This window comes from Thunnus albacares, chromosome 12 (genome assembly GCF_914725855.1).
Source record: "Thunnus albacares chromosome 12, fThuAlb1.1, whole genome shotgun sequence".
NCBI classification, from domain to species: domain Eukaryota; kingdom Metazoa; phylum Chordata; class Actinopteri; order Scombriformes; family Scombridae; genus Thunnus; species Thunnus albacares.
This window is the reverse complement of record NC_058117.1, coordinates 17,935,124-17,952,930: the sequence shown is the minus strand read 5'-3', so window position 1 is coordinate 17,952,930 and position 17,807 is coordinate 17,935,124. Positions and strand designations below refer to the sequence as shown.

At 37.5% G+C, this 17,807-nt stretch overlaps 1 protein-coding gene across 1 annotated transcript in view; it reads right to left on the bottom strand.

Annotated features, from left to right (window-relative positions):
* sntg1 (syntrophin, gamma 1) overlaps positions 1-17,807 on the bottom strand; it is a 31,738-nt gene that overhangs the window by 2,369 nt on the left and 11,562 nt on the right. The window contains exons 5-18 of the mRNA XM_044369483.1: positions 17,540-17,674; positions 15,960-16,016; positions 15,696-15,753; positions 15,572-15,615; positions 15,130-15,171; positions 14,711-14,813; positions 14,100-14,182; positions 13,679-13,809; positions 12,263-12,392; positions 6,402-6,440; positions 4,385-4,501; positions 3,692-3,763; positions 2,973-3,125; positions 2,695-2,787 (exon numbers count right to left, since the gene is read on the bottom strand). Of these exons, the coding sequence (XP_044225418.1) occupies positions 2,695-2,787; positions 2,973-3,125; positions 3,692-3,763; positions 4,385-4,501; positions 6,402-6,440; positions 12,263-12,392; positions 13,679-13,809; positions 14,100-14,182; positions 14,711-14,813; positions 15,130-15,171; positions 15,572-15,615; positions 15,696-15,753; positions 15,960-16,016; positions 17,540-17,674 (1,257 nt within the window). The remainder of the gene's footprint in view (positions 1-2,694; positions 2,788-2,972; positions 3,126-3,691; positions 3,764-4,384; positions 4,502-6,401; positions 6,441-12,262; positions 12,393-13,678; positions 13,810-14,099; positions 14,183-14,710; positions 14,814-15,129; positions 15,172-15,571; positions 15,616-15,695; positions 15,754-15,959; positions 16,017-17,539; positions 17,675-17,807) is intronic.

Below are 17,807 nucleotides of genomic sequence, written 5' to 3'. Positions count from 1 at the left end.
AATAGCAGAGCTTCAGTGATTCAATTAGTGTTGAACTGAATAAACAAAAGAAGCTGCGCAGTGAACTGCAAAGATAATCAGTTTCCAGACAGCTGGCCATGTAATTCATATGAATATGTATCTGGCACTGTAAGTAGATACTGCCACTGTAATAATTACTGTAATACAAATCTGATTAAAAATGTGATGAGAAATACTGTTGAATAAATCATATACATACACATCTTTTTTTTTAACTTCTTTCTCATCTTCTTAAAAATCAGGGCAGAGGTGATGATATCACCGTCTCCTTCATGTCAATCACAAGCACTTAATGTTAGATCTGTATCATGTCCTTCATAGAAAAAAACTGTGTCCATTGTGGTTCCTCATAAAGCAACAATCTCATGCAACGTTCAGTTTTATTTCTGTCAAAGTTATCCTACTGCAAATATGGCTCACAGCATGGGATGATTCGTATATTCTGCCAATCTGGTGCATTTATGTGTCATCATATACAGTACAGTAGATCAGAAAGTTATATCCAGTAGTGGTGGGCGGGTGTACATCTAAAGCATCAATGTTACAGTGTTTTGGAAGTCGATACAAGCGTCAGTTGCATCAGGACCAGGTTAAATTGGATCCGTCTGACATCAGATCACATTCTGGGGCTCATGAACACTTTTCTCAGTGCATTCACTGTTTGTTTTCTTTGCTGCTGTTACATGTAGCATTGTCTACTTGTTAGCTCAGAATTCCCGCGATAAACATGTTGTTTTTTAAGAAAAAAAAGTCTAATGTTTGGCAGGTCAGTCAGTGGTAATGAAAATGTGTTTAGAAGTAGCTTATTAATGATTCATTCACCTCAGATCATGAAACATGGTCATGACTCCTGCATGATGTTACATTAGCTGCTTTTAATAATGAAAATGATTGCTATTGGTATCAATATTGATGATTCTGGCCTGTGTATAATTTGGCATCAGATCAGAACCATTTTGTGGTATCAGTGACCCCTAATAGCAAGACTGCTATCATTTATAATGCAGATTTATAATGCGGATATATTTATAATGCAGATAACTTTTAAATTCACATTAACTTTTTCACATTTGTGTGCTGTTTGTTTCTCACTTTAGTTCATTAATTCAGCAGCTGACTCTCAAGTCTCAGGTGTCAGAGCTTCCTACCTGCACAATCTACTGATTAGCTCTCCTGCTAAATGTAAAACCATCTTTCGATATGTATAAAAATATTGTGCTTTACATGGTGTATGTTTTAATTTACTTAATTAACAAGTGTGCTTTATGCATCCACCCATTATATTATATCCAGTTATCCTGCACAAGGTTGCAGAACTGAACTGGGGTTAATGCGGTATAACAACACAATTTCATAAACTGTCTACAGCAAATATAAACAAAATATGCACAAATCTAAAAACAATGCATCCACTTAGTTAAAAGTTATGTGTTGCAGTTATTGTAAATTCCTGTTAAAATACATTAAACTGAGATGTGGTTGGACGACTTAATTAACACCTTACATTCAGAAAAGAACAAACTCTCTCAGTTTGATAGAATGTGGCAGCCTTTCATTAAGTACCTTGTAGCTTAAAATTAGAAGACAAAACTATATTTTCCATCTATAATATTTCACAGTATCACACAAACGTGTGAATGAGTGAAAATACACTGGGAACTTTAGTGGGTTAGGATGACGGGGTTGGATTTTTTTTATTGCCTTTTCTCCTTTTTCCGCCTTTATTTCCTTTTCAGTTTATTTTGTTTATTTTTTTCTTTTTTAAAATTTTTATTTAGTCTTTTTTTTTCAATTTGCTGACTGAATAATACAAATATATGATAATACAAATATAAAAAAACAAACAAACATTAGATTGATGCCAATGACTTCCGTGCAAGGAGGAAGCATTAAAAATATTAAAATTTGCGACTTAGGGAGACTTAGAGCCTAGCTATCAGTATTGGCAGATATCTAGAGTTTAAGAATCAGTATCAGGAAGGAAAAAGTTGTTTTTAAAACATTGTAAATTATGGTGCAATGGACGTCTTGGTTCTATCACTTTTGTTCTATGTACAAAACTAGAGCCATGGCGTATCATCTCACTAGATCCTGAGCCAGCAAACTGCAGCTCAACTTGTCTTACAGAGTTATATTTGTTCTCCTTTTGATTGAAACTAATTCTAACATGGGTTTTTTGAAATTTGCCAGTGGCAACTTTTAATTACGGAGTAATCCCACCGCTTGTATTGTCTGTGATTGCAGTTTACATATGGATTGTGTTTTGTGCGTTTCTCTCTGTAAACAATACGCTGGCAACATTTTTAGCATCCTTGGGGGACATTGTTGCTTCACATTGCAGGAATTAGGGCCAAAATCTTAGAGAACAATATGGCAGCGCTTGTGTCCTGCTCATCAACATAATGTGCACCAGTGGAGTAGTCTGCATGGCTCTCTGAGTTGGGGAAAGGCCAAAATGAACTGCAGGCAGAAGTGAGAGGTTTGAGCTGGGGGGGGGGGGGGGTACCAGCCGTCAAAACAAATGTGCTCATACTCCCGAAATGCACACGGTGCAGAATAAGTTAGCAGCACCAAAAAAAGAAAAAGGGAAGCTGATTAGTTTCATCACATAGTGTGCAATAAAGTTGTTTGAAATCATCCACTGTAAGGATCCGTTTCCTTTTTTACACTCACCTTTGAAGCAGCATCAAAGCACACAAACCCCATGCTGAAGTCAATCGTAAGTCCCATGAGGTGGCTCTCCATGATACAGGCATATGTTTTACACTATAGAAAAGGAGAAAAAGATGTCACCCACAAGAGTTACACAAGGACACAAAAGCCTCTTCTGCTCTGCTGAAAATGTCATAGCAGCATTATCAATCTTTGTACTAAAACAACTGAACTGGAACCTCGCGCTAGATTACAATCATCACAATTCCCTCCACGTTGCCTACTGTTCAGGTGCGGACCTGTATCCTCTCCACCTCCAGGAAAGTGGCCATCTGAAAAGCCTTTTCCCAGATCAGCAGCTCGCACTCCAGCTCCACGCTGAAGAACATGTCCTCCCCACTCTCCGTCTGGACGCTGAAGCAGTGCTTCCTCTTGTCCAGGAGGTCATTATCCTGAGATAACACAGTACGGCTGCCATGCTGATCAGGTACAGACGGGCATAGTGACGCGGAGATAACAAAAGCAATGCAGTTTCCTGTGGCACTGAGCTGCTATTTTACTCTGATGAGAGAGAGTGGTCTTAAGAGCACTTGAATCCTTGTACTCAATATACTCAACACTTATATGAGGATAATGCATATATATATACAAGCGGAATCAGACAACTCTCATGCAGCTTTTTATAGCTTTATGTAACCCTAATGGCACCAGTGTCAGCACAAGGTTAATTTATATCTGATTTGATACGTGAATCTATATGAAATCAATTTGCCACACTACATTTCTAGATAATGAATTGCAGATAAAGTCTCACAATCAAATTCAAAGTGAGCTTGAACCTGCAGAGAATAATACAATCAGAAGCTTGAACATCTGAGGGATTGGAGAAGAACACATGCAAATAATTAAATGAGTTATATAAGTGCATTCCTCAAGATTGTGTCTTCTACTTAATATTCTCTCTGTATATCCGGTGTAAAGGTCGCTTCTCTTAATGCTGAAGGAAAGGCTGCCTTACCTTTAAAATCTTGCACATTATCTCGTACACAGTAAAGCTTTTCTCTGCTCTGGTCCAATCCCATGTTGTCACCTGAAAACGTCACATTTATTTTATGTTGGAATTAATACATTTGGTAAATAATTTAAAGAAGAAGAGAAAGTAAGCAGAACTGTCCCTAAAAGTAGCTCATTTTTAAATATTTTTTTTACATTTCATTGCAATAATTGATGAATGATTGTTGGATTCAAAGCTGTCATGTTCCCACTTGAGGGGAAATATCCCTCATAGGTACTAGTCTTCAATAATAAAGAAGCTTGTCACAACGTCTGTTCCTATATTCCTCTCTCCACTCACATTAGCATATTCCATCTATCAGCACATTCTAGTTGAACAGGCAATTTGAGTTATCTATCAATCTTTTCCTATCTCCAGTAACATCGACAGCTTATCCCTCTTGTCATAATCACTTAAGTGGCTGGCAGAATGTAAACAGATTTAATGATCATCATCAATGCAGCACAAATGATTATGAGTGAGCGGCTTCCTTTTCTTTTCCGAGCAGGAAAGCGTTTTCTCCCTCAACAATACATTAACATCGAATGAAAAATCCCCTGTTGATGTCGAACAGCATCAGCGCAAACACAGAAAGATTGATGGTTTAAAGGAGAAGCTGGTGTAAAACAAATGAGGATGAAGTGGAAAAAAACTTACAGGAGGAGCTGAAAACTTGAAGAGGGAGGAACCCCTCAAAGCGAGGAACTTTGGTGAATACATTCGGTCCTGAACGGAGTCCTGCTCCTTCTCGTCGACCCAGCCCATGTAGATAATCTGCAGAATCAGAAGGGAAAACAACACAAGGATGTGGCATGTAATAACAGAGTTTTTTTTCTGTAAAATCAGGTGAGAAACTGTAAATGTCAAACAGCCTCTTACAATGAGCGATGGAGTCCTGCATAAGCATTTTCTGCCAAAGTTACATCAGTTTTGGTAAAGGGTGGGCAGATCGATGCCAAAAGTACCCATGAATAATTCTTCTTTTGAGTGTTGATACAAGCATCAATTGGACCGATACCAAAAAAATGCATCCGTCCCACATCTGATCACGTTTTGGGCAAATTAACTCTCTTCTCAATGCTGCACTATTTGCTTTTTTTTTTTTTACTGCTGTTGTGTTGTAGTTTAAAAATAAATTGTTGTTGTTGTTAGTTACCATTTAAAACTGTCTTGTGTTTTAATATATACAGTACGTGATTAAGTAATGAATTGAGAATAGCAAAAAAGAAAAAGTAGATATCTGGTTCATTTAGTGGTAATTAAAATGTCTTCAGAAGATCATAGAAAATAGTTAACCCTTACATAACAGCCACTTTTAAAGATAACAAAAGGTATCAGTATTGATATCAGTGATTCTGGTATTGATTGGTACCAGACTGGAACCAGATTTTGTGGCTGTTTCACGTGAGATTTCTGAAGTCATGTACTGTGCACCAATCAGGATTTAGCTTACGTTATCACTGTCAATCAAATCTGTTCAAACCAAACTCAGAGTTTAAGAGTATTGACCTCTTAATAAATAACACCGGTAACAGTTTAAGTCCCCTTGTTTATCCTTTATAAACAGTATACAAACCATTTATAAATGATTTATAACACACTACACTGTAATTATAAGATATAAGGACATTTCAAGTGTTTATTAATGTACAGTATTTGTCAAAAATTATAATCTTTTCTATGTAGACATATTTAATTCTATAACAACTGTGTTTTACTATATTGTCATTTATTATCTATTCATACACCAGCCTCCAGTTAGCCTCAATTGTTGACAAAGTTAATAAACACTTAAATCTACTTATAACTACATTATAGTGTGTTATAAACCATTTATTAACTGTTTATATCCGGCTTATAAATGCCAAACAGGGGGACTTAAAGTGTTAAAAGGATGTTTTTTCCCCTTACTTTAACTTTGTTGCTTATCTAGTTGTGAATATTTAAAGTTACAGAAAAATTCAGATTATGAAAGGCTTTAAGGTTTGTCCAGCAGATTGAACACAATGTAAACGTCTTAAACAAAAGCAGAATAAGACCATATAGCAGTCCTGCTCGTTGATTTGTAACATCGCCTGCAGAGGTTTGTAAGGGGAACTACAGCAGTATAAATGATACGGTAAACAAAAAAAAAGGAGTTTAGACCAACAGGGAGATGAAGAGAAAGAAAGCAAAGCAACTGCTGCAAATATACCGAGGAGTGATTTTAGGCATCGAGTGCATCCCATCATCACTACTCATTAAAGTCACAGTGATTGCAACCCAAGTAAAGTGTTTGCTTTTCTGTTTGGAGTGTTCTTGATGGATGGCAAAACAAGCAAGTGAAAGATTCAGGACAAGCAGTCGCATTTCATACTGTTTAATTTCTTAAATTAATTGTGAAGTGAATTCTCGTATTTTCGTGAGGCAGAAACCAGCAGCCGAATAAATATTCAGATGAACTGACTGGGGACACTAAAGTTGTTTTCTGATAATTTCTCAGAGGATGGACTTTAATGATGCAAACACTCTCCTTGTGTTGCAATAGCTGGCAAGAGGAGGCTGTGTCCTTTCTGACTGACTGACCTGCTTAGATTTTTTTAAGATAGGGATAAAATATACAAATTAGCCAAAGCATCTAAGACAATCTAAACAAACAGCGGGAGCTCCGCCGCTGCCCGCAGAAACAACTTACCTGCTGATTTACTGGAAAATTTCGGTTGATCTTCTTCACCTGTTAAAATTCAAAAGAACATCAGTAAATCATTAAAACATGCCCCACTAACAATCAGTTTCTGGCAGCATTTTAAATATTTCTGGCACCCAGTAGGCTTGACGATCCTTCCAAGAATAAATAAACTATGAATCCCAGTATCCATGCTAACATGTTAACCACAGCGCTAAAAGAATACAGTTAGAAATACTTCATTTATTCAATGTATGCAAATTACAAAATGAGACAGATAGAGTCATTTCCACAAGGACCCAAGGCTCTTCCCTAAAAAAAAAAAAAAAAAACCCCATTTAAAAAAATCCCTTCTCTGTGTGGTAATAAAAGCGGGGAAACTACTGAGAGAGCAGTCAGGCTTTAAATTGAAACATTCTGCTCAGATCACACGTATCAGTCGCTCCTAATCCACACTATACTATCAATATAACTCTTTCTTAGCAGCAGAACACCAAATTAAGTAATCCAAACCGACTCCTGTCCTACTATAGAGGCGAGAGCAAGTCACAGCTGCTTGTTTTGAGATGCTACCCAAGTTTGGCCCAAGAGAGGAAACAAGATGGGCTTTTTTTTTTTTTTTTTTCAGAGGAAGAGCTGAGAAGAAAAACAGTGACAGCAGTGACAGTGGGTTTGTTTAGAGTTCTGCTGTGAGTTGTTGTGAGCGGTAACAGTCACTGCAGGTCTTCACCCATCTCTTAATACAAATTAGGAAAGGCTGTGGGGTCCACTTCTTCTTTAAACTATACAATGCATGTTTTCACATGTCTAAAAATACATACTGGGGAACTTTCACCTGAGTTTGTGGATTCCCTAGAGGAAATACCTGCAGCAGGAACAAACAACACTTCCTCAAATGCCAACATGTTTCTATGTGCTGACACTTGATTTGGGTATTTCCACTTTGGGAGTCTTTATATTTCTAATTCACAGGAATTTAGAGAGAAATGTTGCACTTTTACTACATTCACATAACAGCTATAGTTGATGCACTTTTCTTTTCAAGCTCAATCCACTGCCAATATCTCCTGTTCCTCTTCTGTTTAAACGTATTTTCCTACTACACATTGTGATGCACCCTTTAATACAGTTCATACATGTTTTTCCATTCATACTGCATAATTCTTTGCCTGCAGTATGTGACATTTGTAACATAGAAACACCCACACACCCATCTGCACATCTCATCTTTTATAATTCATGACATGGTATCATAAGAAGCATCCTGCAGTTCAGTTTATGTGTTGCACTGTGATTTGTAATATGATGTAGTATTAAGTACATGTTATCAGGAAGTTGTCATCACATTTAATTCATGATGTCTAATTATATCTTGACATCCATTTTTTTCTTTTTCTCCGTGTTGTTCATTTTGTTTGCTTCCTGTTGTCATTTATTTTTCTTTGTATTTTACTAAATTATGTTTAGTTTTTTTTTTACTAGTATTTATACGTATAATATGTACAGTATACATATATAATACTGTATTCTGAGCATGTATGGGCCAGATATACAGTTGTGCTCATAAGTTTACATACCCTGGTAGAATTTGTGAAATATTGGCCATTTTTTGGAAAATATGACTGATCATGCTGAAAGCTTCACCTTCAACTTCACATGCAACTTCAGCTGAAAGTTGCATGTGGTATCCCAAACATGGGATGTGCGGTCAAGTTGCCAGAAAAAGTCTGTTACTGTGCCAATGCCACAAAACAGCCTGCTAACAATATGCCAAACAGCACCTGGACAAGCCTCAAAACTTCTGGGACAAAGTTATTTGGAGTGATGAGACCAAAATTGAGTTTTACAGCCACAACTATAGACACTATAAATGGTACACATCTTGTAGATTCTGCCAGGGTATGTACACTTATGAGCACAACTGTATGAATTTCCTTCAGGATGACAAAAGGTCTGTCGGATCTCATCATCTTCTATTTTAGACACTAAACATCGCTGTTGACGGTTAAAAAATACATGTAAATAATGTCAAAAACAGCCTCCTTTTAATTTTATGCCACAAGGTATTTTTTACAAGCTTTATCGAACTAGTTTTAGAAGGAAGTTGGAGATTTTTATCTCGAGAGGCCGAGAGTCCTTCAACTGATCTGAAAGCAAGAAAATCACTCAGCCAGGTGATCCCTTGTCCTTAGGGAGACCAAATCTCATTTAGTTGGTGTTTTCTGTATTTGTACCAATTGAAACGACAAAAAAAGTCAACCTGGAAATTTAAAATGTCTTATCTCCAATATCTTATCCAATGTTATATTATTCAGTGCATATTTCTACTAACATTAATATTCACCATTTATTTATATATTACTTTGCATGTTGAGTATTATGTGATTCTGTGTTGCATGTCTTAATTGGTACCTAACATAACGATGATCTATAGAAAATTTTTTTACCAACATTAATATTCTCCTTTGGTCATTGCTGTGCATGCTGCAACTTTTTAAAGCTGTATTCTTTCTTTTTTAGGGTAACATCTGTCCAGAGACTATAGATGAAAACTCAGGTGCAATAAAAAAACCAATAAATAAGCACGATAAGTTTTGCAAATTCTGGCAGGCACTATCTTTTTCTAATGAGTCCTTACTTTTGACACATGCTAATACTTGTTTGCTTTTAGTTTAAGTATTTAACCAGATGTTCCATCTCATCACTTCACTGTAATTGTATCTTATATGATTATATGTGACAAATAAACTTGATTGATTGATTTACCTGCGCTGAGTTGTGCTATTTAGTATCCGAGGGGATAAATTTCACTCACGCTGCAACTAACAGAGCAACAAATTAAGCTTCAAAGAGGCCAAATGAGTTTACACGTTGAATTTACAAGTGCATCAGTTACAAGAACTGCTGAATTATTTAACCTGCTGAGGGAAATTATCTCCAAAATAATTATGGCATATACCAAATGAACAAACTGCGCTAATAAATAAAAGCAGTGATCACAATTCAAAGCTCACAGAAGGGCACAGACAACCACTTAACAGAAGAGCTGCTAAATGCCACTGAAGTAAAGCCTCCGAAATTGCCACAGAATTGAATCAACACCTCTGTGAGTCTTAGCAGAAAGTGCTCAGGCTGAGCTTTGCTGGGGGAAAAAAAAAGCTGCAATTCAGAAACCTCTTATACCCAAGGCACAAAGACACCTGGTGTATAGAGCAGTATGCTTGAAGAAAAAAGTAATGAGTCATATTTTAATGTAATTTCCACATCTGGATTGATTCACAATCACATTTGGAAGCCAATGGAAGCCTTAAGCCTATCATATAAGTTGCTCTGTTGTGAAGCCATCCAGTGGGAGTCATTAGGCTCAATGGTGCAAACACTTTCCAGCAGAATTTTCCCATCCTTCATTCAACGACGCCTTCAAATGCATCACTAAACAAATTCGACAGTGGCTTCATGAACACCGGGATGATGACCTCCCCAGTCACCAGACCTGAACATCACCCAACCTTTACGGGAGTTTCTGGAGCGCAGAGTGGATTCCCTCCTCCATCATCGCTCAAAGAACTAGAGACATTTTTTCATGATAAATGGTTCAGTATTTGACTACAAACAGTTCAGGTGCGTGACAGCTATTCAAGAGGGACTGAAGCTGTTCTGCAAGCAAATGACGGCCCTACTCTTTATTAAACCCTTGATATTATTATGTTTGTAAGTGTAGGTTTAGGGTACATTAATTTTTATGTTCCATTTTCTAAGGTCCGTCTACTAATATATATATTGACTATTAAAAACAGAAGGAAAATTTATAGTACAAACCCCCCAGATATACTCTCTAGTTTTACACTTTTTAAAGATCTTTGTTGGACAGCATAATCAATGAATCAATAAATCACTTTATCTGTCCCTAGAGGGTAATTGGTTGTGCAGCAATGAGATAAAAACACAAAGCACATAAACACACCATCTCAATACAAAGTAAAAATGCATGTAAATGACAGAATGCAAGTTAACACTATTTAAAATGTTAAATTATGAGAAAAATATATAACCACTGTGCAGTTATTTCCAATATTGATCTAAGCCACTCAAATGAAGCACCTTGCCATATCATTATAAGATAATATACATAGTATATACCATATGGACAGAATATTACCCAACACTATAGTTGTATATATTTAGAGTTAAAGTAAGGTCTTCGTTTTAGTCTTAATTTAGTTTCTAATTAAGATTTAAGTGTATGTGATTTGAATGTTTTTTACACTTTTCTTATCCAGCTCTTGCTGTGTGCTAATGTCATGCTGCTATTTCCCATTGTGATTAATTAAGTTCTCATACACACACTATCATCTATTTACTGTATACTATATGTGCTCCTGTTATGTTTTCCACACAGAGTTTAGTTGAGAGATGGCAGAAGGTATAAAAGAGTTATTATACCTGCTGTTTTTGTCTAAAGGGAAAGCAGCTCTTGAATTTTTTATCCATTTTTCTATTCACTTTTTTATTATATGGAAGCATATTGTGATTTGTCTTCTACACGACAGGAAACCTGTTTATTGTAAACTGCGGTGCACATAAAACCCAGAGCATCAAATGAGATTGATGCAGGACAACATAAAATCCAGGTGACAATAACTGATCTACCCTTAAAAAAAAAAAACAGACAATTTTTGATTTTGACAGATTAAATATAAAAATTTTACATCATACACAGTAGCATTCTTTCAGCAGGAGTCTGTAAATCCTACATTCATTCATCTGGGTGGCAGCTCGCTCACACACCTTCGTAAATGCCAAGGCCAGAGCGAGAATTACACTTTCAATTGTTGAGGCCATTCTGGCAGTGAGTCATCAGTGTTATGTTTAGTACATCCCCTCACTTCGTCCACTCCAATTAACCAGGGCTCCATTATTCCCCGGAGACTCTAACACTCACACACACACACACAAACACACACATACAGCGACGCCAGTGGACACATGATAATTACAAATCCCTGTCTTTCACTGCTGCTCGCTCAATGCTGTATTCATGTCATGTGGCAAAGTGTCTGGTTACATCTTTCCAGACAGCAGCTTAACCGGATAGATTTCACTTTCTTAAATCTCTTGAGAAAAGCATGGAAATGGAAAGAAGTACACCTATGCAGTACAGTAAACGCTGATAAATGTGTCAGTTTTGTATGAACCACCACACATGACGAGGCTTGTTAGCAGTATTTGTATCTGACCCTCCTGCTGAGCATCATCACCCAACTGGAAACACAGAAACACACTTTTACAGCTGGAAAAATATGTTCACAATAAGAAACAGAATACAGCATCGTTATTTCTTGCTCTCTCTTGGTATCATTATTATATAATATATTATGACGGATTTTATATAAATATATATATATGTATGTATATCTTAGGGATTTTTTTGCCTTTACTATAGCGACAGTGGAGAGAGTTGACAGGAATCGAAGAGGAGAGAGTGATGGGGGGTGACATGCAACAAAGCTCCGCTGCCGGAATTGAGCAGCAGACGTTGCTGTTTTGTGGCATGCGTCTTAACCAGCAGGCTACCAGGGAGCACCAATGATGAATTATAGATACAACAAGTGCACGGATTTAGCTGGAGGGAGTGAGTGCAGCATAGTGCCAGCACTGTTATTATGACCTCGGGCTCTTAGAAATAAGTGTGTGCTTTACTCTTGGTGTAAAGACATTAATATGTGTCTACTTAATGTCGTGACATTTGCAAAGGGACTATAAGACAATTCACAAACCGAAAGTCTGTCGCATTAAGACCTAACTCAATATCTTACTGGTTTACTTGGGGGATTGCGAGAGGTAGTAGAGTATCATTGTTTCATACTTACATTGTGCTTGGTGAGACTGGAAATGTTGCTCGCTATTGCCTGAAGCCAGTCCAAGCAGTCTTCAGCTGTGGGGAACTGTATGACTCCGCTGCAGACACCATCCACAGCTATGACCTGGAAAGCATTTTTCCTAAAACAGTGAGGAGAAAACAAAAGATCAGGGCTTGATTTTGCATTTTCCAGCCAGTTAACTATATACTACAGACATTTGGATGGATTCCCAACCTTCCAGGAAGCCATTAGTTTCCATTCATTTAAGTAGGAGATGAGTAAGAACTTACAAAGACTGGAAACTTTGCTTGCAATGTGTAATTTATTCAACTTTATCTTATTTTCCGGGGGTCAAAGTTATTTAATCTTCCATTTCATTTCATGCCAGCATGAAAAACTCAAGACAGACTTTTAGAAAACTTTCTTTCCTCCGGGACTCAACTAAGATTTGAATGTTGCTGGCTGCTGAAAACCACTGCTTTTATGAGCTATGTTAGTAGAAAATGAAACCTGTAGGATAAACTATAAGCTAACACAGATGTCATGAATAGAATAAGGTTGTTTTTCAGCGGCTGAATCTCAAATCTTGGATGTCTGAGTATCCTTAAATGTACCAACAAGTTTTCAAAGCAGAGCCTACTCACTGTTTCATGACCAAAATAATAACATGCTGACAAAATAGTCTCACCAGCATTTAATAGCTGTTCTGAAGCTTTCTATCATATCACCCAATATTCCTCAACAGACAGAGTTTGCCAAGTTGTTGTGAAATTGTATGATACAACTGAACAAAAAAACCTGCTAAAAGGACCTTGTGGTGAGAATGTTCTGTCTGTTTCAAAGGTCAAGACTGTATTTTTAATCTTAGATTAACTGTTAACTCTGTCCTCTCAAACAGCTTAAACGCTAAAGTGCAAGACGATCTTCATTCTTGTAAAATAAACTGGAACTAATGTCTGAAAAATGGCTGATTAATTTAAAAATATCTTGTGTCATTAGTCATTTTTCAGTTAATGGGCTAAAACATGCCAAACCACAAGTTTGGTCCATTAAGACTCAACGCACAAAATTACTGATTTTTTTATCAACCACAGTGTAGTAAAGATGGAAATGTATTTATTGACAGCTTAATGGCTTCTTACATCAAGCATCCACCGTTCAATATGTCTGTTCAGTAGATAGATGCAGCACAAGTACATTTCACTGCAGAACTGATTTGTTTTTTAAATGGTGTTTAAAGGGATACACTAAATAGCAGAAAAAGCATATTTTCACAGATGGAGCGTGGCAGTCTGCTCATATTTGAAAATCCTCAAGCAATAAAAAAGGCAAACGATCTCAGCACCAGCATCCTGTAGAGTCTCACTGGCTCAGCGAGTGCAAGCAGATGCCACTGAACCTCCAAGATGAAGTCCCGCAGCTCACCTGCAGACGTCAGAGCCCGGCATGTGCTGCGACAGGCGCGAGTGGAGCAGTGGAATTAGGCGCAGATCCACCCATCTCTTCTCCCAGCGAAGCCCCGGGGACGTGGGCCAGGATGAGCAGGACAGCGTGTCCTGAAGAAGTGTTAAACACAATTTAGAGGAGCTAATCGCACATTTCAAACAGTTGATATGTCAAGAGCTTGCTGCTGCTGCTGCTGCTGTTGCAGGTGCACGGGCAGCGCGATTGAGAGCCGCAGAGGAAGCTGATTCACCCTCCTCTAAAGACAAACAGAGCACCCTGGTTTTCAGTGAGCAGTGGCAGTTGCATGGAAACAACTTCTGGCACTGGAAACGCTGCTGCATGGTTACAGAAGGACAGTTATAGAATCAGACAGTCAAGAAGTGGCTAATGAAAAAAGTACCGTGTTGTTAGGATGGTAGTTCAAGTGCAGGCCGCTATCACACAGTGGGGAGGAGGTCCCGCTACTCTGGTCGCTGGGAATACCTGTAAGTACAACAGGGACACACAGAAAAAACACAAACAAATAAATCCTCAAAATTCAATAAAACACCTCCATCTATTTCAACATTTACGACTGCAGTGAATCACAAGCATCAACAAATGTGTGTTACTTTGTTCTTCTGCGCTGTGCCAATTTGTATTCAGTTGACTGGTTGGATGGCCAGTCAACCTGGCCTATATACGTGTATGAAAGGATTTCATAAAAGCTTTCATGTCTGATGACAGGCAGAAGCTTTCCCATGCAAGAGCAATCAATTGCACCACAATGAACAACGTCACTTCTTTCAGTTTAGTCTTTAGCATCTTTTGTGCAGCTTGAGATGTGTCCCCTTTCCTTATCTTTTCTTTCTTTAGCAAAGTAGCATCTTTATTTAGTGCTTGTCAAGACAAAAACATAGCAGCTGAATTTATGTCTTTATTTTTCTCAAAGTAGCTCTCCAGCCTCGAGTTTATTGTCACCAAGACAACCAATCCTAATTTAAATCTACACACTGTGTGGAGGTTTCTTACATGTGCAATCCTCACACAGGGGCAGTTTCAGAAAGGCTGGAGTCTTCTTTAGGAACGAGACAGTGAGAGTCACTTCTTCACCAGCATTTCTCAAAACCTGGACCTGGAAGGTAAAAACAAGGGAGTCTTTTTTTTTTTTTTCTTGCAGGAGGTTTGAGGTTTTCTGTTGATTGCCTGCTGTGATGAGACATGGTGTGCCAATGTCTTGCTAAGAATGGAAAGCTAAGATAACGGATTTACAGACTTGAAGTTGTGCTCCTTATACACATATTTCTTGCAGTCACATTTAAAAAGGGAGAAAGCAGAAAAAAAACTAGCTTTACATGTCAGAAAGATACAAATCATAAAGTGAGACAAGATAAGCTGTTGAAAGAGCTGTTGCAGTGTAAGAAAATATGAGATATGAGCTGACAGCTTACCACTTCCTCGTGGCGATAGCTTCTCACGTTTATTCCATTTATCTAGAAACAACAGTAACAGAGTTGCCCTAAATAATACTGCTGGCATCATATCACTGTAGCTCTAACTTCAAAATGATTAATGAGGCAAGCACAGTAACTGCTATGGCTTCTGCACTGAAAACTGTAAACAGGAAAGTCACATCCACAGTTGCCATGAATCCAGAACATCTTTGTCTGGTTTGTAAACGTTTCCTCTGCATCAGATGAGAGAGGCGAGACGGATGTTGTTGTTTTTTCCTTTCTTGCAAAAATTCATGTAACAAATGTAAGACAATTGCATAATTGTACATCACAGTTTTGGGGGCACGTGGCAAATTAATTATTAAAGATACAGTATGTGTTATTTTTGCAGAGTAGGATGAGATGAGCAAACAGGCAAAAGTGAATTTTGGCATTTTACCTGAAGGATGCCATCTCCAATGAAAAGCAGCCCAGAGAGTTCAGCTGGAAACAGAAAATCACTTTAGTAGAAAGCACACTTGAATTGTAAAAATGTAAAAACTTGTCCAAATATGGCAATATACCTTTTTGTTCTTTTGATATTTTTGATATCACAACAGGGATTTTATGCTCTGCTCCACCCTGAGAGACAAATTAAATGAAATTGAATTACAAAGGTATCACAAACACAAAACAAGACAAGGACACTCGAGAGCAACTTAAGTTTCAGTGAATCCCTCAGCTGACGCTGTTGTTACACTTTGACAAGAAAATGATCAATAACACTTGTTCAGACTTAATTTAAAGAAGTTAGAAGGAGCAGCCTAATCAGTCGGGATCTAAATTACCTTGATGCTCAGGCCAAACCCTCCAATCGTCTGCCTCCTGATCGTTACAGTCCTCTCCTGGAAGAGATTTAGTTAGAAGGAAGAAATGAGTTCAGAGTGATGCTGAGCTTATGAGAGCCCTCGAACCAGCGCACAAGGGAAGGGCAGCTCTTGTCAGCAATCAGATATAAACACAATAAAATAAAACAATAACAAGTCTGATCAAATAATGCAAAATAAAACCTAAAAAAAGAAGTTACACACCCTGATTAGTGTCTGTAAGGTATGCTTCATTTAAAATTATCACCGTACAACAGCTCACATTGTATTTTCCTTATTAGTTATTCTATCGTTATTTGTCTTAACGTGTTATCATTCTGATTTTGGTTGTGCAAATAAATGATTGTGAACAACATGTAATATTAAACCAACTAAATTAATTATAGAAATACACATTTCCAGAAATACATTTATTACTTACTGGTGATGGACAAGAAGATTAATACCACTCTCATGTCTAAGTGTTAAAATATGTAGCTACAGCAAAGATGCAATTAGCTTTGTTTAGCAAAGACTGGAAAGAGGGGGGAATAGTTAGCCTCGCTCTGTCCACAGTTCAAAAATACACATATCAACACATCTAAAACTGATGAACAGGTTATATAATCAATACAAACATGAAAAAAGTGTTGTTTTATATGCTGTATCTTGCTGAACAACAATGTCCGCCCAGCACTTAAAGATAGAACGTGTTAATTAGTGAGCTTAAGAGGTGTTGGTAGGTGTATATTTGAAGTATTTGACTTAGCCAGGCTAGCTGTTTCCCCTTGCTTCCAACCTTTATGCTAAGCTAAGCTAATAGCCTCCAGGCTCCAGCTCTATTAGCGCACAGATATAATGGTATTGACCATCTCATCCAACTCTCTGCAAGCACATTTTCCAAAATGCAAACTATTACTTTGTTTGACACATGTAACACAAGTGGGACAGAGTTCAGTTCAGTTGCTTTGAAAATCAGTTTGATGATTTTAGATGTGAATTTGCAAACATTTTCCGGATTATGATATGTATCCTTATCTGAAAATATATTAATCAGTTTTTTTTATTAGATTTCTGTCATATTACAGAGCCTTAGCCAAGCAGTACAGTATATCGTTGGGACTTTATGACACGCTAAGGTTGTATTAGCGTGCCCATGCCCTTTTTGTTAATTAGCAGTCATGTTTCGGACGACACAAACGCTTCCCCCATCTGTCTTTGAAGATTTTCATCCAGTAATATGTTATTAAATGAATTATGCCATCTTGGGAAAGGTCATTGACTTGGGGCCTCAGTGGAGTTTAGAAAAAAAAAAGAGAAACACTTAATTTATTAATGTGAAGAAAAACCTGTCAGACATGATGACAAGTGTGACCTGTAGATGACAATCTACTCACCACGATCCAGAAGGTGAAACACTATTAAATAGCAACATGTAATTTATGAGGTATTTATCTGTATGTATCTGTGTACTGTAACCTTCAGTTATTGTATATGATACTGACTGCATGATTGTGTGCATGCCACCATTCAGTAATTATGAGACAAACTGGGTTACTTACACTTGAATAAAAAGGCTCTCCTGACACACAGATGACATCTTGTTCTTGAATGGTCAGAATATCTTTTGCCAAGTGCAGTCGAATATTAAACGGCTCCTCATTACCTTCTTGCATCAAATAAATCCCAGTCTTTGTCTGCGAACAGTCAGAAAGATAACATCATTCTTTATCCCTCCGTGACTAAATTAACTGGCCATGAAATGAAATGTCATTTAGAATACTCGTTGAAGAATGAACAGGGAAATTAGGAGTTTTTAGAGATGTCTGT